This window comes from Hippoglossus stenolepis, chromosome 22 (genome assembly GCF_022539355.2).
Source record: "Hippoglossus stenolepis isolate QCI-W04-F060 chromosome 22, HSTE1.2, whole genome shotgun sequence".
Classification (NCBI taxonomy): Eukaryota; Metazoa; Chordata; class Actinopteri; order Pleuronectiformes; family Pleuronectidae; genus Hippoglossus; species Hippoglossus stenolepis.
Genome location: NC_061504.1, coordinates 11342958 through 11369765, shown reverse-complemented (window position 1 = coordinate 11369765; position 26808 = coordinate 11342958). Strand labels below are relative to the sequence as shown.

The following is a 26808-nucleotide window of genomic DNA, read 5'->3' as shown; positions in this document are numbered from 1 at the left end:
GACACTCTTCTTTGCCCTGTTAAACCCTCAAATACATCTCTCTCTCTTTTAGCCACTCTCTTCCTAAGCTGTCAAACGTTTCTTCCTAACCCTGCTCATCCTTTTCTCTCTGTCTTTCTCTCCCCTTGTTACTCTCTTTTTCCTGTCACTGCAAGGCGTTCTCGTCCAGAGTTACATCTTGGACATATAGGGATCAAATATTCAATAGCTCTGCCTCTTGAAGGGCTACACCAGCAGCACTGCACTGTACCCACCTACAGAGTTTGGCTTTGGCATTGGCTTGTATGAGTGTGTATTAACAGCGACGGGCCTTGATCTAGTGTTTTAACATGTCTAGATGTAAATAAAACCAGAAATTAAAGTTTAAATGCAGCACAAAAATTGTCATTCCTATGGCGGCATAGACATTAGCAGACACTTATGTTCTGTCTATCTGTCTGACAAATGTACATTAAATATGTTCTAGAATAAATCTGACATTCCCTTTATGATGAACACAATAGATAAAAAGCTTGTATACAATGGAGCTGTCTGTAACTGAGCTGAAAAAGTTGTTTCTGATGAAACAAACATTACAGGTAATGGCAATGGGTGGTTTAAAGAAAATGTGATTCCATTTCTGACCACTGAGTGTCAGTGTTTGTCTGAATAGAAATTGGTCAGTTGTCCACCACTGAATGAGCGAGTTTTGTGTTAAGCTTTCATGCTGATTCTGTGGCAGATTCAATTTCTCTTTCTGTGATGAACGCCAGGGATTTGGTATTTCAGAGGCTGATCCAAAATCAATCAACGGTGACCACAAAAACACTGTGTTTATGCCGTTCTGAGGCTCAGCTATGGATTAGTATAGCTCTGTGGCAGAAGTGACAGGCTGTATGTAAATAAACCTAATACGCTCCGCTGACAGAGAAACAGACTGAGAGAAAGAGAAGGAGAGCTAAGTAGGTAAATAGAAAGCAAGACAGAGAGTTGGGAAAAAATAAAGTGCTGAGAGACATGGAGGGCATGTCAGGAGGAGGAGAGAAAGCAGGCGATGAGGATGAAAAACACAGAAAAAAAGAGGTACGATAGAGGGGAGGTGAAAAGTGGAAAAAAGAAACACAATACACCAGACAGAGGCAGGACAAAGAGGGCAGAGATTAGAGAAAAGAAGGTGAAAAGACAAAAAAAATGACGGGAGAAGAGACGACAGAAAGATAAATTGAGACAAGATAAGTGAGAGGAGATGGGGAGGACAGTGACGATGACAAACAGAGAAAAGGTGAGAGGAGATGGAGAGCAGGGGACAAAGCAAATAGGATTGTGTACAGAGAAGCTGTTATCACCACTGATTTATGCTCTCAATTGAGGCTGCTTCTGTCTATCTACTAACATCATATTTTCTGACACCAAAAATGTCATTTGTTTACTGCAAATCAATATTATCCCTCCACTGTTGATGGGAAAGGACCCGGAATCACTTAAACTAAGTTTGGGTACTGGCAAATATTATATGACGCCATTGTGGTGTGTGTAAATCTAATAATTATGTTATTATTATTTAATAGCATTAACCATAGTGTATGTGTAAATTGTCCAAAATCTAGTCTGTAACCTTACCAACCTTTAATTTTCCTAGACTGAATATTCTTTATTTTTTGCCATTGATCATTTTTGAAAGAATAGGTGTTTTTTGTTTAAATCTTACATAAGTGTGATATGTTTTTATTTAAATCAATGCATATTGACCAGGAAATGCTTCATCATCATCATCAGCATCATCATCCTATCATCGTCATAATCACAATCGTCATAATAACACAACACACCATAGATCTCTGGGCAACGCAGTCTCTGAGGCCATCAGTCAACATGGCTGCTGCTTTTTTATGTAGCAAACTATAATTTATTATTCTTTACACACACACAAGCTATTGGAACAGGATTCAGCTAGCTAAGATACTTAGCTACCAACAACATGAGACCTGCAGACCAGGGGGTGAGAGGTAAATATTTCTACATGTATAGAAAGAGTTTAGACGTTACAGCCCTGGGAAGTTAACTGCCTTGTTTAATTTCCTCTAAAACATAATTTTACAAGGTTTTCACACATTTCTCGCGATGCCAAATGTTGATTCAAACCTAACCCTGATTTATATTATTTATATCACATGTTCCTTCCTCATCTTTTGTATTTGTGCAAACTTGATCAGTAATGGACTAGTTTGATCAAATGATCGTAAATCAAACTTGAGCATCAAGCATAATATAAGTTATTTGAAGGACATAGAACTATCTCTACAAAATTGATTAAAAATATATAATAATACAAAAAGGTTACTTCTGTGTATGTCATTTAATGCAGTAAGTAAAGTTAATATACTCATTTCAGAGATGAGGCAGTAACAGGGGCCATTTTTATGCTCTGGCCAAACTCTTTCTATACCTCCTGCAGAAACTTTACCAACTACTGAACAAAAATATAACACGACAAATAATCAAACATTACAGAGATTTTAAAACCAAAAAACGAAATATCAACATTATAAACACAACAAAAGACAAACATCATGAATAGATACAGAAAAACCCATGAACAGTCACGTCAAAAACATTTTGGGGATCGCTGGGCCAACACACCATAGTAGAGACTAGTATATTAATATTTATCTCTATCATACCCATGTATAAGATAACACACTAGTAATATGAGTTTACTTTCCAGCCAATTAAAAGTTGAGAAGGAACAATTGTTCTACTGTTGGGAAGCAATATGCAATGAAAGCCAGATTTTTTTAGATTTTAAATAAACATTTCAAATGCATCAATTAGGATATTCAAGAAAACATATTTATGTAAATCAAATCAGCTGGCTTTTGTTGTAAATGCATTGAGAAGATTTGAACAGATTTAAATAGGTGATTGCTAAGTAGATAACACAAGGACTCTTTGGCAGTGAGTACATTTTCAAGTTAAAGTGACACAACTTCCATTGCATATTGCAGATCCTTTGGGGAAAACACAAGGGACAACAACATGGCATACGGGAGGGGAAAAGAAAGACAGAAGGTGGAAATCTTTAAGGAAGTGTGAACAACTTCCCATAAATAGCACTAGATGGAAATATGGATGGAGAGATAAAGGGACAAGAAGGAGGTGGGGTAAAAAATAGCAGCGTCTTCTGTTTAATCCCTTGTTCATTATAACCCCTCTGGGCAAATCTTCCATCTTAGAAAGAGGGAGGGAGAAGGAGAGGGAGACCAGAGGGTAACTGATTAGGGAAATAAAGTGCAGGAGTCTGAATTTTGTAGTCCTTAGATGGATTGTTGTAGTCCTTGCCAGGAGACAGGGTTCTCTGAGATAGTTTTTCCATGCCACAGTAGCAAACTTTAACCTCTGAGGGTGAAATCAGCCTGAAAATCTCGGAACAAAGAGCATTTGCCTTAAAATATATTCTGTGGTCCTTTAAATCGCTTCATCCAAACAATTGTGAAGACATCTCTGAGCGAAGCTTACTCCAAGTCATACCAGAAAATGTATTTGACACCTATTTCGCCATGATACCAGGCTTTTAATCTGTCCGTGATCATTTAACGAGCATCAAATAAGCAAGAGCCTTTTTCTGAATAAAAGGGACAAATACAGGAAAATTCATATTTCAGTTAAGTGGTTTGTTCGCCATTGAAATGATAAATGACATCCATTGTAGAATCTCATGCACCTATCAGCTCCAAACTGGAGGGATGTTGTTTGTCCAGAGAAGATCCAGAGAGAAACAGACGTGGTCCAGACAGGGTCTATTTCTAGTCATCCACAAATTATGAATTATTTAATCAATGCAGATTGTTTCCTGCCGTACATTAAACCTCCATAATAAGTCTTGAGAGACATGGGGTAGTCCATGTTTAATTCACTATCAACATATAATCTTAGTATCCCCATTTCAAGAGGTGTTGACTATTTAAATGACATCTCTTTGTGTTTATCCACAAACGTTTTCCTTGTTTCCTCCACGTTTTCCAGTGTTGTCTGTTTCTTTGGGATGTGGAGGTCCAAAGGAACGTAAGAGGAGCATTAGGCCAGACAAAGGTGAAGGGTCCTGGCTTGGGGTCCTGTTTTTTTTGGAGAAACTACTGGCTTTGTCAAAGTTTAGGAGGAGAAAGATACAAACAAAACCAAAGCCGTGCATTCCTCTCATTATTATGAATATTGGTCCAAACACCACTGAATATACTGTAAATCCCTGAAAATTCAATCCACCTTTTACTAATACTGACTGACCACAAGTGTCTTGTAATAGCTTAAATGATATGTATTATATTATATTACCAATTAATTTTTTCTCTTGGCCAAGTGGTAGTAGGTGGTAGGAGTTGGACGGATGATTGGGAGCAAATACTGCAGTGAGAATGTCTCCAAATGGTAGAGAAAATCAGGGAACAGATAAGGTATGTGTGCAAGGGAGTTTGTTCGAGAGAGGGACTGAGAGTTAAAAATAGAAAGAGGACAAAGAAAGGAAGACAGAAAGTGGGAAAAAGGTGCCAGTTTGAGAGTCAGAGGGAGAGATACCATAACTGTCTTATGTGCATGAAGCAAACTCTTCCATCTCTCTCCTCTTTGAGCCCTTTAAATTATCACCCTTTCAACCTTCACCTTTGACACGCCAATCCTCAGTCCCATCACTCCTCTAGGCCACAGAGGAGATCTGTTTCTCCTCCCTGTCCTCCCCGTCTGCCTCGCCGTCTCCCATCAGCGGCTGCCTTTTCTTCAGCTCTCTCTGGTATTTAGCCATCAGGGAGGCGTAGATGCAGCCATAGGCCGCAGCTGCAACCATCATGATGCAAACGATGCCGCAAACCACACCGGCAATCACTACTGTGCCTATGGCGCGTCGCACGCTCACAGGCTTGTAACGAGCGCGGATACAATCCGATGGTGCCTCCCCACCTGCGCCTCCACCTCCTGTGTTTGAAGAGGAGTCATCACCAGTGTTGACGCTGTTGTCAGTAATTGGTGTCGCCCCACTGGGGTTAAGAGCGTTCCTGCTGCAGGGTGGACCTCCTTTCTGTCCAGTACGGGAACTCTCACCTCCTCCGTTCTCGTCCTCAAGTTGGAGGCAGTAGTTGAACATTTCCACTGGAACACCGCGGATGTCTCGCCCACGCAGATCCTTCGGTAGCGTGCACTCCACCGCGTCCACCTTCCCCCCTAGAGGTACAGAGACAAGAGGACATGGAGAGGTCATTTATTAAATGCCTTGTGCCTGTAAAGTACTACCAATTAACTGAGAGAGAGAAAAAGACAGTGAGGCGGGTGGTTACGCCAAATCTAGGATGAGTCATGAATCACTTAACACTCACAGAGAGTTTGCTGTGCCCTCCACACTAAGTTGAAGATAGCCTCAACTAAGCTCTTCTATAATTCATAAGATGACATGCCTAGCTGTAGCAAAGCTCTAGTGTGTGTTCGGAAGAGAGAAACATCTGAGTCACTAATTCCCATAGGGTGACAGTAGGGTGGGGGATGTACTTTGTTATCATCACATGCTTCATTTGCCTCCACACGTAGTATTTGTCTCACGGTCACGTGTTAGACAACCACTGGTCCGTGCCCTCAGACAGGTTAAGCATCAGAATCATTGCGACGAAGACAGAGGATCGTAGAAAGACCAAATGAAGAAAGTGGTATTTAGCCACCCGATGCATTTGTCCCTGTGTGACAAGAGAATCCCTTCTTCAAACACAGCTCTCTCTCTCTCCAAATATCCCCAAATATCCCAGCTGTGTGTGCTTGAAGTGGTTTGAGCAGACATAAGTCAACACAGGCTGCTGTCACTAAGCTTTTCCCTCTTGTTCGGTGATTTGTGTTATTTCCTATAACACACATCGTGCATCATCTATACTACACTGCCACGCTCTCATGTTCAACTATGAAATGCCTCCTTGTAGTTTTCCCCGCTGCGCTGGTGATTATTAAATGATCAGGTCCGTCTCTGTCTCTGAACTGAGCTGGAGAGCGGAGCCCAGCAAAGCAGAAGAGAGCAGAATGAAGCAGGGAGGAGAATGGAGCAGAAAAGAGAAGAGATGCTTCATTAGCAGGGCAGCTGAGGCTCGAGGCGCTGAGGTGAATGTAGATTTTTACACATGAAGAGAGAGCGGAGAGCAGCTGTGGTTATCTGATGTACTTACAGCCTGCAGAGACACGTGGGGTAACACACACTGGACACAAACGCACAATGAGCGTGGTAATGTGCATTCAGACACCAGTGCAATTATATTTTGGCGCTAGAAGCACAGTGGATGCAGAAATGGAAAAGCACAACTCATCTGCCTCTGAGGTAAACTTGGATTCTCTAGTTTTCGCCCACTAACTCATGACTTCTTTGCCCTCTTGTGCTTTCCACTTATTCAAACACACCCCTATTCAAAGCTGCTGTAAGAGAAGTCAAGCACCCACCTCTGTACAGCAGCCACTCCATCCAGTGTTTGAATTCGCGGAGGTTGCAGTCACATTCCCAGGGGTTGTTTCCCAATTCCAGATGTTGCAGGTTGGCGAGGGGCTCAAACGCTGCCCTTTCTAAACCATGGAGCCGGTTGCCCGACAGAGACAGCCACCTGTGGAATAAGTACAATATAATTAATTCACTGTTGGGTAATAGTTGCCATCTCAGGCTCACACTGTAGACTGGAAATCCTTCTTTTTAACATCCTCACATCACCCTGTTGCTATTATTATCAATCCACCCACTCTCAAAAATCTGATTGACCTTCTCATTGTAGGATTATTATGATGTTCACAATCTGGGATTGTCATCATACTCCAGTGTTGGTCTGGGGCTCTGTAAGGGAATGTTAAAATGAAGAAATGTGAATGTTTGTGTCGATATGTGTCTACCTGAGGCTCTGCAGCTCATCCAGTAGCCCCAGAGGAACAGAGGACAGTCCGTTCAGGGACAGATCCAGACTTTGAAGGCCCCCCAAACCCTGTAGAAACATCAGTAGTTTCGTTTGTCGAGTCTCAATATAATACACTACATTACGATTATTTTTGTGTCTTTCCCCAGTGCACAGCTAGGATCACTTGATGACTTAATCTTGTTTAAAATCAAGGTTCCCAAGCAAAGTCCTGACACAACCTCATACTACACACTGCCTTGGTTCAGATAAAAGTGGATGAAAGTGTTGAGCAAATGGTTCATTATTAATTTATCAGCTGGACGGGAGCCCAGTCATGTCAGCATATCTGCTCAGGTTTGGCGCTACTCCTAAACAGTTTGTTGAGCCTCACCCAGGAGTTGATGCTGCACTATTAACAAAGTATTTTATTGGAGTGAGTGAGTAATTAGATGGAATATCGCCTTATACAAGTTAAATGTGCATGTTACAGGCTTTTTGAGATGAGGTCTTTCATTAATTACAATATAAAATTTTGCAAACTACGTCTTGGCTGAAAAAAGGCTCTTTGGTCTTGTTAGTGAGATGCATTATACACAGTGCTCACCTGGAAGAGGTCTCTCTCCATCCCTGTTAATGAGTTGTTGTGCAGAGTCAGTCTCGTCAGGTTGGACATGTCTCTGAATAATCCAGCTGGTAAATTATCTAGATAGTTATTAGAAAGGTCCAGCTCCTGAAACACATACAAAAATATCTTCACTTAAAAACATACTTGCATGTTCGACAATTAGCTGAAGTTCTTATTAAAGATAAGACTTGAAAACTGAATGTCAACTTTGCTTTACTTTCTAGACTGAGAGCAGAGTTTTCATTATGAGACTCTCGCTCTCAAATTCAGTTTGCAAGGTCAGTGCAGAAAACAGTGCACACGCCACAGACAACATCAACACAACAACCCACAACATGTTTAACTGTGAGGCCAAGAAACGTTTCTCTGGCAACAGTAAACAATGGGATGCAGACCTCCAGAGAGGAGAGGTTAGCGAAGGCAGAGGCTCCCAGCGAGGCGAGCTTGTTGTTGGCTAGCAGGAAGGAGCGGCTCCCGGGTGGCAAGAGGTGCAGGGGAGGCAGGGAGGAGAGACCCCGGCCCCCGCAGTCCACCACCAAACCATCTGAGGAGCAGAGACAGGGAGGAGGGCAGGAGGAGGCCGGTGGCAGCAGTACTGCCAGAAGGCAGAGGACACAGAGGAAGACTGAGGGAGGTGACGGGTTTGGAGAGAAGAAGAGAGGAAAATAAACATGGTTATTTACTTCCTCCTGTGAGTTATTGTACAGTGATGAGTACAGCAGAGACACTGGATATAAAATAGTCAATTAGTCAGTTATGTATTGCTGTGCATTTGATAAACTACTTTTTCTAGTAAAGAAACTGACTGTGAGAGGGATGAAAAACCAGTAACGTTCTAATAAAATACATTCCTATGGTTCTGATACGCTGTATAAATACTAGAATTACATCGGAAATTTCCATTTTCAAAGGGTGTTTTTATGGATGGTAAAACTTCGAACCTGCACCGAGGGTCAGAGTCGTCACCGTTTGTCTGATTGAGGTTTTTAAATTCCAGTTATTCTGCAAATGTCAGCCGCAGACTGCCTGAACGATCAGAGCAAAGAGGGAGAGAGAGTGTGTGTGTGTGTGTGTGTGTGTGTGTGTGTGTGTGTGTGTGTGTGTGTGTATGTAGTATACTCTAGGTATTTTCATGGCAACAGTCTATTCTGCAGTCATGAAGCTATGGCTTTTCCAAAAGGTAGCTCTACTTGTGTTTATGAGCAAGTGTGTCTGTCTTTGTCTTTTCTTTTGTCTTTGTCTTTGTGTGTTTGGGTGTATGTGTGTGTGTGTTTTCAGCTCACAGCAGTCTCTTTAGTGACACTCATGAGGGAAATCCCCTCTGTTTTATTATCTTGCAGACTACAGCCATTCCAATATTTCCACTCATTCTCGGCTCGTTACTTTCTCTGGTTTCTGCCTCTTTCATTCTTTTTTCCTGTCCCTGTTTTCCTCTCGTTCTAAATAAATAATATATGTTTTTTCTTTTTACTTCTGTTTTGATTTCCTTCTGTAAATTCAGGTCTTTTAATTTATTTATTTTTTCATTTGTATTAGTGTTTCTGCCTTTGTGCCTGTCGGTCCATCTCTACATTCTGTAATTCTCTCTCTCCCACTTGAGTCTCTTTATCTTTCTCATTTCCTTTCACTTTGAATCTCTCGGCGCTGCTGTGTATTCCCCCTGTGTCTCGTTACAGTGGCTGACTTTGTTTCCATCCAATGGCTTATCAGCACGCCTTATGCTTTATCTCTATGTGTGAATATGTGAGTCTGTGTGTGTGTGTGTGTGTGTGTGTGTGTGTGTGTGTGTGTGTGTGTGTGTGGTGGGTAGGTGGGTGGGTGGGTGGGTGTGTGTTAAGCACCAACAAAGTGTGATATTAAGAAAACGACACTGTCTTAACTGCAGACACAGACGCAGCACTTTTCACTTTCTGACAAGCCTCTCTTGCTTCACCTGCAGATTTCATCACTTGCATCATCTGCATATTGTTAGCATCTATTTCTCAGTGTGCCATTGTCTTTTGTCACACTATGTCTCACCCGCTCTCTGTTATATTTTCTCACAGCGTGTGGTGGTCCATCTGCTTCTCACCACTAATCATTTTCTCTCTCTTTCCTCTCCTCTCATAATCAAGACTTAATTTCCTTTCAACACACATCCTGGCTGTCTGGCTCTGACTGTGATGAAACACTGTGAAATAGCCCTTTACTGGCAAGTCCGAAGTGCAATATGTTAAAAACAATAAATTATAAATTGTGATGAACGTGAGATGGATGGATTTGATATCAGAAGAAATGGGTGATTGCATAATGAACATTTTTCTCGAGTAACACGTCTCACAATCTAGAAAATATAAAAAATCATCAAGGGTGGACTTTAGCTTAATTTATGCTAAATGTCATGCAGTCAGACTGGAAATAAGAGCAGTATGAGTTGAGAAGTAACTTTTTGGTATAATGTTGCTTTTGTAATTTTTACTGCAATCATTGAAATAGATTTGCAATAGATTTAACTCCAGGCCTGTCTGTATTTATTTTTCTGCATAGTATTCGGACAAGAAAAGCATTTATCAAGAATTACAAGTTTATTTTGATTCTACAAAAGTCTTTTTTGCTGCAGATATTCAGAGCCAGCATTATTAGGACCCTGACATTAGAGCAGCTAAATGTAAAATTCAGCCATTATTAATGTACACCTTTCCTGTTGTTACGTTTGTTCCATGAAAATGCTGGAATAAATTTCAGTGTCATTTCTGGATTGCAAGAGCAGCAATTTCTTTCAAAGCAAGATTTTGGATTAACATCAACTAACTGTTCAGTCCATTAAGAGGTTACCAGGAGTTATTTTTATTAACTTTATTTAAAGGGTTATTTTCATGCATCTCAGCTCCCCATGGGTAATAATATATACCCTTTTAAAAATAAAAATATGCCAATATATATATAGTCTGGGAAATTATTCCATATTTAGAGAAGGATCTAATCATATTTATCGCATTCATCCTTGAAACTTGAAATTTGAGTTTCCATGTCTGATAAATCTTGAGTGTAACACTGTGCAAATCTCGGGAAATGCCATTGTATCATTCTGCGAATACACACACTGACAACAGTCTAAGAATAGCATCTTTTTTTTTTACCTGCCAGGCAGCAGATGACCTCTCTCAACCAGAACACTGCACAGCCAACACATTCCATACCAGAAATTCAGAGAATAAAGACGGGGGCCTCGTGAGAAAGATCTCCGTGCTGGACTCTCTCCTATTCCTGTATCCGTTATCCTTTCTGCTCGATTCCGTGGTATAATCCTAATCTCTGGGGAAAATTTACTCCCCTTCATAAATGGATGAGAGAGAGATTTTACAGTGTCCTGAAGAGTCAGGTGCTGTCTTACTTTGTAGTGTAAGTGCTTTGGAGGGCAGATATTTAGCTGCACAGGTCAGAAAAGGTAGAGTGGAGCACGATATTTGTGTGGACAATGTAGCTAAGAGGTAGCAGCGATGTTATACAACCAAGAGAGAGTGCCAGAGAGTGAGAAATTGTGTTTATTTTGCTGCGTCCTACTCATATCATGTCACATTTTAAATTGTGGTTGAAGTTAAAGTTCTTCTTCTTCTCCCCTCACTCCCCCTCATCACTCCTCTCTTCTCCCTTCACTACTCTACATTTTAACTCCCCCTGCCTCCCTCAGTACTGAAGCTTATCTTCCAACATTTATGAGTGGTTTTAGCTGCTCTCGTGGAGGAGGTGGTTGTTGTTTTAACGCTTATTTTAGCTGCTCCGGATCCTCTTTCCGCTGTGGCGCTCCACGCAGCCAAACCAGAAGGAAAAATGCAGGCCACAGTCGGAGCAAGATAGGGCGGTTCAGTCCAAATATGTTTGAGTGGTTCTGTGCAGTTTAATTCAGTCCAAACAGACTTCAGACTGAATCTTTTATAAGAATCCCAAAACACATGATGTCAAAAGTGCTGCCATTTAGGGCAAATGTAGGCTGGCAATGCTTTTAGGGACAGGAAACAAACTAAGACACGCTATTAAAATGCAACAAGATGTTCCTGTTTGATCATGACTCTTATCGCAATAGATAGATAGATAGATAGATAGATAGATAGATTTCTGGGATAAGATGACATGTGATGTTTGACATTGTCTCCTAGGCAACTCCTTTAGACAGCTCCGGGGGCCTCAGCTGTCTGTAAGTTTATATCCAGGGGCCCCAAGTTGGTGACACCGGACCCGGCTATGATGTCATCACCACTGACACTTCTGTTACTGAGCGCAGTTGCATGTTACCATGGGCCAAGCTGTTTTCCTTGCAAGCAGCAGACTTGGTGCTATCCTGTTACTAGAATGACCAGCTGTCCTCCATCCAACAGACTCACTCACTTGTATTTCTCTAACTCTTAAATGTTTTACTCGATGCTCTGCAAGAGTCTGACACAAATCTATCCTGCTGCTGCAACACTGAGTGTAGGGATGACTTTTGATACAACATACAATATACCATAATCTAGATAACAACAAAAACAGCATAAACTCAACACTTAATTTGTCAATTAATTAATACCAGACTTTTATAGCTTTTTAAATGTGACAATATTCTGAATTTCTCTGTTTTATCTCAGTGTTGTAAATGTCCTAAATATCTAAAGTATTTGTCTGATTAATCTGCAATCTTAGATCCGATTATCTAGTTTTATTAAATTGCCAGATAATCCAAAATGTTCGAGTATTTGCAGTGACATTTGAGCTCCAGTTTGTTTCAATTGTAGCAATGATAACGTCAAAGGTATTTAGGGAAGTATTTAAAGCTGCAACAGTTTCTGTGTGATGTGTCTGAAGCTGTTACACATCTGATCTCCACTGAAACCTGAGACCTAATTTAGGTAGCAGATGGAAAATAGCCAGTGTGTGTATGTGTGTGTTTGTTTGCGCGTGCGTGCGTGCATGTGTCTTGGAATCTCTATATCCACTGTATTGTATCCTGCCTCCATTGATGACTCACTGCATGGCTTCACTATCTCAGTATAAAAGCACAACACACACATAATACCAAGGTCCCCGCAGTACCGCCACATTATTTCAACATTGACAATGTAATGCTGTGTTACCGTAGCAACCAAGTGCTCTAGATGATGTTAAAGTGGAGAGAGGAGGAATAGGGAAATAAGTTTTTTTTTTGGTTCACATCAAATTTCAATCCCTTAACCACATTATCTCTTCTCTCTCACTCGCACAACCTCTCTGCCTCACTGCACAACCGTGTATAATCGCTTACTCGCACACAGGACGTCATGGTCGCGCACACACACACAAACACACACATACAGCAGTTGAGGATAAGCAGAGACACGGTGTGGGGGTTTAGGCTGTACTCCTGCTGACAGCGTGATGAGGAGAGCAAAGACGAAGAAGAGAAGTAGAGGAGTAGACTGTCTCAAAACTTGATTTTTGTACATTATTTCTTCCTCCTCTCCCTATGGGATCACCTCCAATTATCGCTCCCTATTTCTGCCATCATCTTTCCCTCTCTTTCCTCCCTCTGTGTTAACGCTTGTCCATTTTTCTACCAGCTTCTCTTTCTCCATCTCTGCCTCCCCCCTGTCCATTTCTCATTAATTCTGCATCGGTGAGATTGAATCATTATTTTGACTTGGAGGGGCGAGTGGGTAACGTGTAGGCCGATCTGCCTCTCTAATTCGTGCTATCTGTACCAATATGTAGTGACACACATGCTCGCTCACACAACAGCGTAGCCCATGGGCGTGTGTGACATGCAGTGACATCATTTTTGTGATAGTGGCTATTAATTAGCGGGAGTGGCAGGTAAGACAAAGACAGGGAGAGATAAAGTGGAAAGAAGTTCTGTAAAAAAAAAAGTTATCAGTAAAGCCTAACTTGAAGCCGCAGTCTCGGCAAACAACAGGTACAGATTTCACTGCAACACCATCACTTTGATGGATGTTGCATCATTTTGTACTGACCCCTCAAACGGCTGAGTACATTCAGAATTTGAGAATAAAATAAAGGACGCTTGGCGTTGATGTCACATTTGCATCAGTGTGACTAGAATAGATTCTGTGTTGGATCTTTGACAGGTCGTAATGTATGCCCACTCATTCCTCAGAAGGGATGGAGAGACAAATGGTATTGATCCAAAAAGTATGCACGCACACATCCACAAATATGTTTTATGAGCTTTTTTATTGAGCTGTAAACGGATTTGTTGATAAGAAGAACCTAAGAAGTAGGTTGTTTTAAAAAAGGTTTTAGGGTTATGTTTATCTACTTAAGTTAGTTTTATTTACTTCATTTTGCCAAGTTGTTACAACATATAAATGGCAAATGAAATCAAATTATTCTTTCTGTTTAAATAAAATAAGTTAGTCTGACTTAACTAGATACCTTTGTTGCACAGTGCTTGAGATATCTTATCTTGCTAATTACATGTCCTTTTCAGAGGCTTGTGGAGAGTTCACTAAGGCAAATCGAACACATCTCAAATAACTATGTTATACAGAACGATTATCAGCCGTTTTCTGTGACAACCTGGTGTGTAATTTTCTATTTATTACAGGAATTGGCTTTGCTATGACCATCATAGCTTATCAGCGTCATATCAGACCCTTACTGAAATAGCTTTTAATGGTGGAATTCTGTGTCAGTATCATGCAGCAAGTGCTGGGCTGCAGTCGTGCTGTTTGTGGTGCAGAGTATTGTTCAGATTTAACCTTGCCAATGTCCTTTTAAAATGTGCCAATACTAAGTTGCACATTCCTGTTGTACCTGATCAAAACTCAACTGTGGTTATTTGAGAAGAGAAAAGGAACCCGGTATACTGTGCTTGCAGTCATCTGCATGTATTTTTCTGCATACATCGTGTACACCTGGCACTATAGTACAAGGTCACCTCAGCAGTAGAAAGCTTTCCCACACAATGCTCGTAACCACTCATAACCAAGCTGACGTAAAATCACCACAACACTTTACTTCAACCACTAAAGAGGTTAAAGGGTCAGAGCCACTCTGCCCTGACAGAAGATAGAAGATATTATTTCTGTGTTCCTATATCACTTCCATAGAACAGTAGAAAATCCATCTTCGTTTAGCGGTTACGTTATCACATACAGCCAGATGCCGTCGATTGTTTGCCAACAAGCTGTCACTCCAGTTTCTGCTTAACTCCCAGTCTCATATAACACTATGTGAACGGATCAGGCTGCACTCCAAACCTAATGCTACACATAGACAACACACTGTGTCACACTGCTGTGGCTCCATGCCAAACCCCACATCCCGGCAGTGTTTATAAAGTGCCACCAGGTACTAACCACGCAGCAGTGAATTTGGTTTGTTACAACACACCCACAGCTGACTAATGTCTTAAAAACACTCGATTTAACAACCTGGCAGCTGCAGGCCGACAGAGATGTTAGTTTTCACCACAGTGGGTTCTCGCCCCACGGTGGCTCCCTTCTAAACCTTATGCTGCTTCCTTAGTCACTGCGCTGTATTACAGCTGTGCTCTGAGGCATAATGCTACAACCTTAGTCACTGTACTATGGCTCCTTTCCAAATCAAATGCTTTAACCTCAGTTGGTGCAGTTGGTCTCCATTCAAAGCCAAATCCTCACTGCTCTCACCCCCACTCTCTGTCACTTTCCCCGTCACTCTTTTGATTAGAAGCTATGTGGTCAGTTAATCTGCCGGCTTTGTTTTGGAATGTAACATGAACACACTCTCACACACAGTATGATCCGTGTGTGTGTGTGTGTGTGTGTGTGTGTGTGTGTGTGTGTGTGTGTGTGTGTGTGTGTGTGTGTGTGTGTGTGTGTGTGTGTGTGTGTGTGTGTGTGTGTGTGTGTGTGTATATGTGTGAATAGGAATGAATGCACACTTTCTGGTGTTCAAATGTGTGTGTGTGTGTTGTGTCAGATGAGACAGTCTGCTGGGATCGTGAAGGCCTAGAGGCACCATATGGTCTCTGTGTCGCTCATAGACCTCTCTGTTCTCCTCTCTCGCCTCTCCTCCTCCATCCTTTCTTCTCCTCAGTGTTTCACTCGTTCACTTCACCGCTTTGATCTCACCTCTCTCCTCCTCCTCCTCTTCACTCCCCACTGTTTCCATATTTTCCCTTGCTTCCTCTGTCTCACTCTTTCTGTCATTAGTTTGCTCTCAGTTTAACCTTTTGCCGTTTTTTTTCTTTGACATTCTCTCTCTTTTAAGCCTGTTGAGACCGTTTGTTTTTAGCTTTCAGATATTTTAGTACCACTTTCCAGAACTTCCTAGGGTTTGTAATGGGTTATACCTTGATGGTTATTAAATAATTCATGCTTTGTAACGAGAAAAACGGAGGTTGTCATGGTTGAGAAAATGTCTGGATGGTGTTTATCCTTCAGCATAAACTATTGATCGTCAGGGAGATTCTTAAATATAATTTACCTACCAGAAGCAAAATGCAAAAAATGTATTTGTTAGAACGACAGAAAGCAACAAACATGTTAAAGGATTACCAACATTTATTTGTAAATTTTAAACAGAAAGGATGAACACCAGACAGAGGAGTCTTTATAACCTTGCAAGCTAGGTTATATTAAGCTTCATGTTTTATCTTCTAAACTCCTAATAAAGGAGAATATAATAATAAATCAGTATCTTTATTATATCACTAGAAGTATTTGGTTTTACTCGGATGAATAAAAGCAGACACTGAAAACCACCCAATTTCAAAACCACTTATATTGGCATTTTTGTGAAATAAATGCAATGAACTGTGATGAGATACATACATTTATTTATAATTTGGCACAAGAACATTTGCTGTCAGCCACAGTGGTTTCAAATTGGCTTTGACACTCAAAAACAACCATAAAACATTCTTTCTTCCACAACCTTTGAGAAAAATCATATCGCTCTCTGTCCCACGTAGGTGACAAAACTCCATCATAGTTTCACAGCCATTAGTTGGAAAAATGACCCAACAGTGTCTGACACTGAAGGATACTAACACTTCATTTTTCTTTTCAATCTGTTTTCTGTCACACCTTTGAGTTTTGTGACATTTCAGACGTTTGCACCGAATTAGCGCCGGTCTCTTTAATTTCTAAATGAACTTCCTCAATTTTGGAAGGTAAAGCACCCTTGATTATTTGATTCTAAGTACTGTAGTCATCTGACATAGTCATTAAATCAGAATTAAAGGGATGCTTATACCCCTCTCTACTCATATTATGTGCACACTCCAGCTACTCGATCTGTTTGTGTGAGTGTGTGTGTGTGTGTGTGTGTGTGTGTGTGTGTGTGTGTGTGTGTGTGTGTGTGTGTGTGTGTGTGTGTGCGTGTGTGACAGTGCGTGTGGGTGTGGGGGAATAGCAGAGATTAGTGAGCCTCCAAGCTTTGCAAGAGACAGTGATAAAGCATATGAGAATTTGAGTTAACATTTTTGCAATAATGATAATGCAGAAGTTGTGTCAATAAAGTTTACTGAATTGAAGAGAGACAGAGAGAGGAAATATTGTGTTACATTTTGATTAATTCAGTTCCTATTCCTTCAAGACTTAAGCAATATTGTTGTTATGATATTATTAGTGATACAACTTGAATCAAATGAAATCTAGTAAGAGGCAAAGACTGGAATTAAATCGGACTGAATTTTTAATGCAGAGATGGAAGGAAGGACGTAGGTAGAGGACAGGTGAAGAGAAAAAAGGCAGAGGTATGAGGTGGTGGGATAGAGACAGGGGGAGGCTGAGTGGCTCACAGGGAGGTGTATCTATCGACTTAGGGGTGTGGGTGTGTGGAGGTTCTGACACATAGCGTTGCCCTGTTATTTAGAGTCCTCGTGCTACAAAGCAGTTTGTGGGGGTGTTTTTGCCATACGCCTCTGGAACAATACCTTTTAAACAGGAGGACAAAGATCCCCATTTTATGGTCCCTTGTTTCTTTTCTAAAAACATTTATTTTCTGCTGAGAATGCAGTGTATGTTTGAGTTATATTAGATGTATAACAGAGGAGAGAAATGCAGAGCTCTCTCGTTCGCCTATTAGCAGAGGAAGCGTCTGGACCAACTTGATGTGAGAGAGTAGAGAAAAATAAAGCAGGAAAGGAGAAGAGGAAAGGAAAGATGGGACTGAAGTAAAGAAGGGGAATTGTACAGGGAATGAGAAAGGTAAAAATGGATTTGTAGGAAAATGGAGCCAAATAACCTACTCTGTTTGGTTTCTACAGACCGCTGGCTGTATTAATGTATACAGTAATTTGGCATTTCACTGGAGGACCTGGCACATGGCCACAGCATTCTCAATGCCCTCATCCTTTGTGTGTGTGGAGAGGTGAGGGGGTGTGTGTGGGGTGTATGCGTGTGTTCAAGCATGCTGGGCATGCTGACATTAGCAGCTGTCAAAACAGACAGTGTTCCTCCTTTCATGCGTAGTTAGGAGTACAATAGATGAGAATAAAATAGAGCCGAGTTGATAAGAAACGGACGACTATTGTTTCTTCTCCTCTTGTCAGGTTCTCTCTTCTCTTGATCTGCTTTTTAGGCTTTTGTTGACTCACCAGGTCTGGCCAAGTGGAAGGCATCACTGGACAGGGGCAGGCCAGTGCCCCCGCCAGGGGGGTGGGTGTGGGGGGGCATGACACAGAGCTTTGTAGCCTTCCTCTGTTGGAGGAGCGGGGCTATGGGGGCATCAAGCCACCATGCCTGCAGCCTCCACTAGGGCGGCGACTGGGAAAAGGTACACCAAAACACCTGAGGAGAGAGAGAAGACACAAGTGAGACAGACAGCAGACAGATTTAGACAAAGATACATAGATGCATACATACATACATACATGCATACGCATACACATGTACGATGTGTGTGTTTGTGTCTAACATAGCATGTGTGCTTACAATGTGAATGTGTGTGTGCGTTTGTGCATGTGCCCAAATATGACAAACGGCCCCCCGGTATTTCATAGGCATTAATAATAGATGTGTAAGTCGTTGGCAGTTTACACAATCAGTTTGCCTTTCCCACAGACAGACCCCCTACCGCCACTGTCTGGCACAGAGTCTGACACAGAGAGAGAGAGACAGAGAATGACACAGAAAGAGGGAGGATCAGGGGAGAGAGAGTGATGAAGGGAAAACATAATGTAAGGAGTATAAAGGTAGAATTCTCAAAATACGGAGAGATATAAAGCGTGAGAATAAGCAGAATGTACTGCAGATTGAAGAGGAACATAAATGGTTGTGTGCTTTTGCACTTGCGATGCCGCCAGAATACCCTTGAGCAAAGCAGAAAGTGTCATGAGGCAGCAGAGTTCAGCTCACACCCTTAAAACTCTTGGCTGAATAACTGAAGGTAACATAGCAACAGCTGACCCGAGCTGAATCCGATGCTTGCTGAGTAAACAATTACAAGGATGTCGCCTCTAGAGAACATCAAGTTCCTGAAATTCAGATGTTTTTAGAGATGATGCTATCTGACTGTTGCCACACATTGAAAATCAACAATTATGGAGCCTGGGCCTCGAAAGAACCCATTAAATTTTGGTGCGGTTGAAGGACATTTTTTCAACATTGCAAATAGGGCATTTTTCGTACATTCTAGTATATTGAGTATATTGAACTAATCCGATAAGGGTGTTGTTCAATGTTTATGGAGAAAGGGCAGACTTTTTCCTGCACAGCTCATTTTACCATTAAGTTACTGTAAATAGAGGTGAATGTTCACATGTTTGCACTCTGTGAATGCTTGTGCAGTGACAGTGATGAAAGGATAGTAAAATATAGACAAGGCAGGAAATGTCTGAAGGGGAGGGGAGGTTAAAATAAGTGCATTAGGAACACAGGTTGGACATTAAAATTCTCCTCCACGACCTTCCTAGTGTGTGTGTGTGTGTGTGTGTGTGTGTGTGTGCGTGCGTGCGTGCGTGCGTGCGTGCGTGCGTGGTGTGTGAGAGAGAGACAGATTGTGTATGTGAACCCCAGTGGTGCTATTTGTGTTATCATTATTGCTATTAGTACCTGCCAGACACTGAGGCAAATATAAAACACTTGTCTAATCGCTGAGCTCTCTCTTTTTTTTCTTTATATTCTCTCTTCCAAGAGCAGTTTCTCCCGCTCTCTTCTCTCCTACACTTATTCCTCTGTCATTTTTCTTTTTCTTTATGACCTTTATCTTTCAATATTCAACAGGTCTTTCGCTCTCCTTCCCATCTCTCTTATCCCCTCTCTCCCTCTCCTGACAAAGGAACAGAGGCATGTAGCGAGGATATTCGGCAGATGGATTTCCTGCATGTGATTAAAGTCACATTAGCCAGGGTCTGCTGGGAAATATGAGTTGTTCTTTTCAAATGAGCACACAAGCTTAATTTTGAAAGATTCAGACGGGCAGCTGAGAATGAAGGTTATTTTTCCTGCTTGAATTTCAAGCTGTACATGTTTTCCTTTTCCCTTTTACTGGGTGTTGTGAGTTTATTTCTAGACTGAAATATAGTTGCACAATGGAGCTGTTCTTCTTTTAAGTAAATGGTCATTTACTGTTGGTATAAACAAAAGCGGAAGTGATATCAACAGAGACTTTAAATTTTTCGCATTTCCATACTGTTCCTCATTCGTAGACGAATATAATGTTTCACAAAGCATTATTCACACATCCAAATGAATGCTATTGTTCCTTAGTTTTAAGTGTAATGAAATTAAATATTTCAATTTCTGGACATTTCTAGCTTTGGGAAATCAGTTTTTAATTGCTCCTTGGTCATTGGGATTATAAATCTGGCCTCGGTTTGCATGTTGGCTGTTTTTTTATGTTTATTTATTGTCAGGAGGAAAACAGTTTGGCTGGAAAGCAGGGTGTTGCTTAATGAGCAGAAAGTAACATCACTCAGTGGTTCTAGATTCTGCAATGGTGAACGGAGCTCATATCGGGTTCAAAGCCAAGTGGTTATTGCTTGTTGGCCTCCCAGTCACATGTGAGATGTGTATTACTGGCTTCTAATTGTTTTCTATATTATCTAGAGCCTGACTGACATTTGGATGTTTCGAGGTAGATGTGGATACAGATTTTAGGGAGTAAGAAATTAGAAATACTGATCGGCCAATATATTTACTAAAAAACAATTCCTAAGATGTTGTTATCAAACCTTTGCGATATTTTAAAGCTTAACCATAAACTTTGTTATAAATTACTATAAATAAAAATGAAAGCGCGAATACGACCAATATATATAGATATTGAATGAAAAAGATATAACTATTCTGTAAAATAAAAGTTTTCATATTTGGGCAAACATAAACATGATTTGTCCGTGAAAGGCTCCTATTTGCTGATATTTATTGGCCAACTGATAAACCCATTGGACTGTAATATCTTGAAATTGAAGAAAAGTGGATGGAAAAGGACCACAAGAGAATCTAAAGTGGACAGTACAGGAGAAATATCAGTACACATGGTGAAATGTTCCAAAATGCCATCATGTGTGCAGTCATGCTGCGATTGTCCTTTTAAATGATGTATTGGAGGTGTAGCAGAAGGTCACCTCTGCAGCCACATATTACTGTTCGGCCATCAGTCCCCATTACGTTAAATGGGTGCTGTGGTGGCGACCCTTCTTGTCAGGCTATTCTCAGAAAGCTTTTTTTACCAGTTTGACCTGGACACAGGGGGGAGCAGAGGCCCACACATGCACACATTTGTGCACACACGTGTAAATACTTGGGTGTCCAAGTGTCCCCTGCATGTGACGGGGAATCATGTAACACCTCCTCCCCTCTTCTGGACTCCTCTGTTCCTCCTCTCAATCCTCTCATCTTTCCATCCTATTTTTATCTTCCTGTTTATTCCACTAATTGTTTCCTGTCTGCACTTAAGCTGGATTTATACTCAACAGGGTGTTTCAGAGGCTTGGTGCAGAGCTCTGATGTGCATTTCCCCCCAAAAAAATGTACCACACTCCAGGGGGCTGAGATAGCAAAGCAGAAACCACCAGCTGTGAGTGGTGAGCTTGGATTGTTGGAGTTTTGTACCATAAGTCCCTCTGATGTAGGTAGAGGTTATTAATAGTGAATCACGAATCTTCCCGCTTTCCTTCATGTTGGAGAAATTTATATTTTGTGATCTAGCAAAGTCATGTCCAGTGTGGATCTTTGAGCATTATCACTGCTCTGCATCAAAGTCAACAGGACAATGTAAGAGTGAACGTTGATCGAATGGCTCACAAGCTGTGTTTACAGTCGAATGTGTGTTTTGTGAAAAGGCATCTGTAGTGCAGACATAAACACTGTTACTTCAGGTACATGATGAATGCACAACAGCTGGATAATGTACAGCACTGCCATTTACTGTTGTGTTGGTACTAAATCAACAATAAAAGATGTTAATCAACGATCATCAATTACAGGAAAACTGAAACAACATTACGGAGAAGCTTAAAACCTGCTGTACTCAGCACGAGTGTATGTGTGTGAAATTGTATGTGTGCCTGTCTTCGCACAATTTGCCTACTTAGACCAGTTTTTTAGTGTGCTTCATCTTTCTTGTGACAGGCCTACTTGGCTCGACTCATAGTTCTTAATCAATATGGCTGTAATTCTGAAATCTACCTGTGCACCATAGGATAATTATCCATATGTGTGTCTTTGTCTCTGTCTGTCTTCTCTTCTTCGGGGACTTTAGGCATGTGGTGTGTGAATGAGTGACATCACAGTTGTAAACACGCAGCCCAGTCATTTACCCACAGCTTCACACACGCATGCACACACACGCATGCACGCACACACTCACACATACACACAATCACGCACACACCCACACAGTGGTTGGGCGGATTAAGCCTTATTTCAGAGGTCTATCAATGTCAAATTGTCTAACAAACCAAACCATCAATTTGCAATAAAAAAATTTGTTCATACCTGCTATTGAAGGTGCACGTGTTTGTGTGAATGTGTGTGTGTCTGTGTACTGTTGCTAACAAAGGAAGAGAGAGGCAGCCAAGCTCCCTAAATCAATTTTTAATAGCTTTCTTACACAGGAGAGGAGGGAGATTGGGGCACACACACACACACACACACACACACACACACACACACACACACACACACACACACACACACACACACACACACCTAGGCACATGCTAACTGCTTGATGAATAGAGGCACATATGTGTTGACAGGCACGTGGTGCAAAAATATGCTCAGATATATAGTTACATGTGCATGCATGTATGCAGACACATACATTACATAAACACACACAGTTTAGTGTGCCTGTGTCCAAAAATACACTAACTGTTTACACACGAACATGTACAGGGCACAGGTCATATGTCAGATATGGTATGAATCAGGTATGAAAGAAAATGCCTGAGAAATATTATGGTTAATGTGAACTTTAATTATGTTAAAGTGATGGGGAAATGATTTGGCAACATGACAGCTAATTCGTATTTAACTAAGTTGTATTTTATACTTTGTATTTAGCATGGTGTATTTTTAGCATCATTGTTATTGCAGTACGTTTGATAATGTCGGTTGCCTAAATGTACATATTAAGTATTCAAGGACCATTCAATAGACCAACCTAAGATCAGGGCTACAGCTAAATATTTATTTGACTCCAAATTCGGATATAGTTGTTGTGAGTACAAGGGTCATATGAGTCATTTCAACGTTGTCTTTTAAGTGCATCAGTAGCATCACAGAGTCTGTTTACATGCGTCTGTTTGAAATTAATATATGAGCAGTTTCACAGCAGCTGTCAGTCTGATGAGAGGTGTTAACCATGTTGTTAATAGACACGCCATACTGCTGCACTAACCACAGCACCAGTTAGTGTTTGGTTCTCTGGAACCATGTTAGAATCCACCTACGTTACATGAAGGATAATAAAACAATTATTTTTCAATTTTACCCGATTGTGAGCCACCGGAGCCTTGGGGACATCAAGGTGGAGTGCCCAGTATATCATTACATAATAACTGAACAGTTAAATACTTTTATTAAACACGTTTTAAAACAGGGTTAGAGTTAAGTGTTAAGTGTTACAACCGTTTAAAAACAGCATCAGAAAGAGAATCAACAGGGCACCATGTAATTAAAACCTTTTGAGGGTTTAAAATTGATTAAAATGACATAAGATTTAAACCACTGTAGCTTTATATCATGTCAAAGTAATATGTTTATGCAGTTGTATATAAGTTAGCTCCAAATAGTTGCTTTTATTAAGCAAGAGGGACAGATCACATGAATTGCACTGTATTGAATGTGGAGGTTTGGCAGGAGACATGTAGCACTAGTTGAGCTCAGAACACCCTGATGTTACACCTGCTGTATGAGCTCTGACCTTGGCCACTCTGTACTTGGTGTTAGTGATCAACTTCACCCCCAGAGATACAGTAGCGGTGTGGTGGCCAAATTTGGACCTGCAGGTCACATGACACCCTGAGTTTTAGAGACTTTAGAGACTTTTCTTTACCATACATGTCCACTGAAAGGAAAACATTTCCAGATGCAAAATGTTTTGAGATCCTCGATATATTGACTACTAGCCCTCATATGATTTTATATTATTCCACGTAACATTTGTGTGTTTTTAATGTTCATTCAACCAGCGAGAGCTAGATAAGAACAAACCTTAACCTGGAAGTTACAGAAACCTTTTGGGCATGCTTTGTGTTTTTTATAGCTGTGGCAAAAAACTATACCATGTAACTTGCAATATATCTAGCTAATTAAAATTTCCATTGAGACCAGAATATTTACTGTTTATGCAACGAAAGGAATGTTGTTATTTTCTAATCTTAAAGCCATAAATATCTCGGTTGCATAGCAGGTTTTATTTGCCTTTGTCACACTAATTATTATGTTTTTTTCCTTCTACTTAAATCATATGATAGTCCTGTCTGTCTGATTTTCCTATGAAACATACACTCCTACTTATGTGTGAATAAACTACCTTCCTCTCACCTTCTCCTGCTGCCCACCTCTGCGAGCCTTGCCCCAAAACCACACCAACAATTCCCATGAATGTGTGTGTTGTGTTTATCCAGGAAACAGGTTAACGTCTGACATTTTAAGCCAGTCAAATCCTGCAAGCGTGCACCTTTAGCCCCATTAAAAATACCCATTTGTTTGAGTGGAAAAAAAGGGAAGTCTTTCTGCGACTGCAGTCTGATTTGGGTGATATAGTACATCTTTAATTCCAGTTCTTTAAGGTGAGAAGCAGTTATGAGGAAGTGTCTTGTGTGTGTGTGTGTGTGTGTGTGTGTGTGTGTGTGTGTGTGTGTGTGTGTGTGTGTGTGTGTGTGTGTGTGTGTGTGAGGTAAACTAACATCACAAACAGACTTACCTTTTGACCAAATATCTCAGACAGCACCAGCCTTTATAGCTTTCTGCCTTCAGTCACCCCCCCCCCAAAAAAATATACCAAAATTTCAAAATCTCTCACAGGACGAAACATTGAAGAAAAACTGTCCCCTTCAGGTAAAGATATCCATACATTCAAGATCCTGGTCAAATGAAAATTGTAAGAATAATCCTGGATTCTGTATGGAGACAATCCCCCGGCTTCCTTTCAACCCACCAATGAATTGTGGAAAAATGAGGGATTGTGGAGGAAAAAAACGAGGTGAAGAGAGGCTTAAAGACAGAAGAGTAGGGAAGAGAGGATAAAGTCCTTAGAGGGAGAAGGATGGAGATATTTAATCCTTTTCTTCGGATCTATTCCCTGTATGAATGATACGTCCAGCGCCGTCCTGCTCCCTGGCTTGTGCGCTGCCGTGTGCGTCTGAGAGGCGTGAGTGTGTGTATGAAAAAGACAGGGAGAGAGAGAGAGAGAGAGAGAGAGGGAGTGTGTGTGTGTGAGAGAGAGAGAGAGAGACAACGTTGCTGGCGTCACGCGCTAGCCCTTCTGTGTGTCGCTGTTTGTGATTCCTGCACTCAGCACGCGTCGGAGTGTGTGTGTTTATCCATGCATGTACACTTGAGGGTTGTCTTTCCGGTGTGTGTGTTTGTGCCCCCACCTCCCTGTCTTCTTTTCTATATGTGTGTGCAGTCGTGCATGTGGCAGGAGAATGTGTGTGTGAGTGTGTGTGTGAGTGTGTGTGTGTGTGTGTGTCTTGTCAAATATAGTAACATTAGTGTATGCTGCTTCTGTCTGCCTGCAGCTCTCCCACTGTGACAGAGAGAGGATGAGGGAGGTGGAATACAGAGAGACTGATAATACGAACGAGTGAAAGCCAGGAGAGATAGAGGGAAGGAGTAGGAGAGAGGGAGGAAAAGAGGGATGGGAGGGTGAGGAGAAAGTAGAGAGGGAGAGAGAGAGAGAGTGGGAGGTGGTGAGAGAAGGTTGGTTGAAAAAAGATAAAGGTAGGAGGAAGGAAGAGAAAGAGGGAGGCAGAGGAGAAGGAGATGCGAGAAAGAAAGCTGTAGCAGTGGAGGGAAGGAGGGAGAGAGGGAGGGATCATCTGATTTCAGTGAAGATGAGAATCTCCCTCTGCCTCATGGGCTTTTCTCCTCCCTCGATTTTCTTTTCCTTTTTTTTCTCCTCACGTCTCCCTCACTCGGCTTTCATTTTCAATCTATTCCCTGTGGCAGCTCTCGTAAAGGCTGGCTTTGTGTGTGTGTGTGTGTTCATGCATATGGTTGTTTGAGCACACATTTAAGAATGTGTGTGGTTTTGAATTACTTACATTGTAGGGACAAAGCTCTGGTCCCCACAAGGTAAAATGTTAAATTTTATAAAGAATAAAGATCTGGACTATTATCGAGGTCAGATCCCAGGCAAATGAGTCAATGTATTGTTCTCCAAGTTAGTGCGTGTGTCGTGTGTTTAGAGAAAAATCATTGTGAGAAAGCAAAAATGTTTCCTTTGCATGATACCAGTGAAAATCTGTCTGTATAGAAGGTGACAGACAGAAAGAGGGAGGGTAGAGGAGTAAAAGGGGTGTAAGGAGGAAGCTGGGACTCTGTGTTTGTTTGCACACAGCATATAATTACTTGGCTGCTTCCCTCTATGGACTGAATCATAGTTGACACACACATTGTGCCGATAATGTGCATGTGAATCATTTGGCATGGCTTGCTGGGCCTAAATGAGAGACTAGTCTTTTCCATAATGCATCAAACCAAAACTTTTAGTCCCTGTCAGGGCACAAAGTAAAGATTTTTTATATTCTATTTCTTTTCATAATTTTTGTATTGTGTTATTTTTGCTGATATTCAAGTTTTATGAAAGGAAAAATCAATGTCTTGTCAGACAGGAAACTTTGTGTGAAGAGAAAAGACAGAAGGATCCCAAGCCAATCTAATGGATTGGTATTCTGGTCGATCCACGCAT

The 26808-nt window shown here is 41.2% G+C and overlaps 2 protein-coding genes across 6 annotated transcripts in view; one reads left to right on the top strand and one right to left on the bottom strand.

Moving 5' to 3' along the window:
- The window catches only part of cacna2d4a (calcium channel, voltage-dependent, alpha 2/delta subunit 4a), a 76158-nt gene that overhangs the window by 23876 nt on the left and 25474 nt on the right, over window positions 1-26808 (top strand). The gene's annotated exons all lie outside the window — the stretch shown is intronic.
- lrtm2a (leucine-rich repeats and transmembrane domains 2a) lies at window positions 1815-25439 on the bottom strand. The gene is made up of 7 exons (XM_035147887.2): window positions 24820-25439; window positions 18038-18230; window positions 7896-8125; window positions 7480-7605; window positions 6874-6962; window positions 6436-6593; window positions 1815-5187 (listed from the first exon to the last, which is right to left on the bottom strand). The coding sequence occupies exons 2-7, from the start codon at window positions 18114-18116 to the stop codon at window positions 4667-4669; spliced, it is 1203 nt and encodes a 400-aa protein (XP_035003778.1). The 5' UTR covers window positions 18117-18230; window positions 24820-25439; the 3' UTR covers window positions 1815-4666.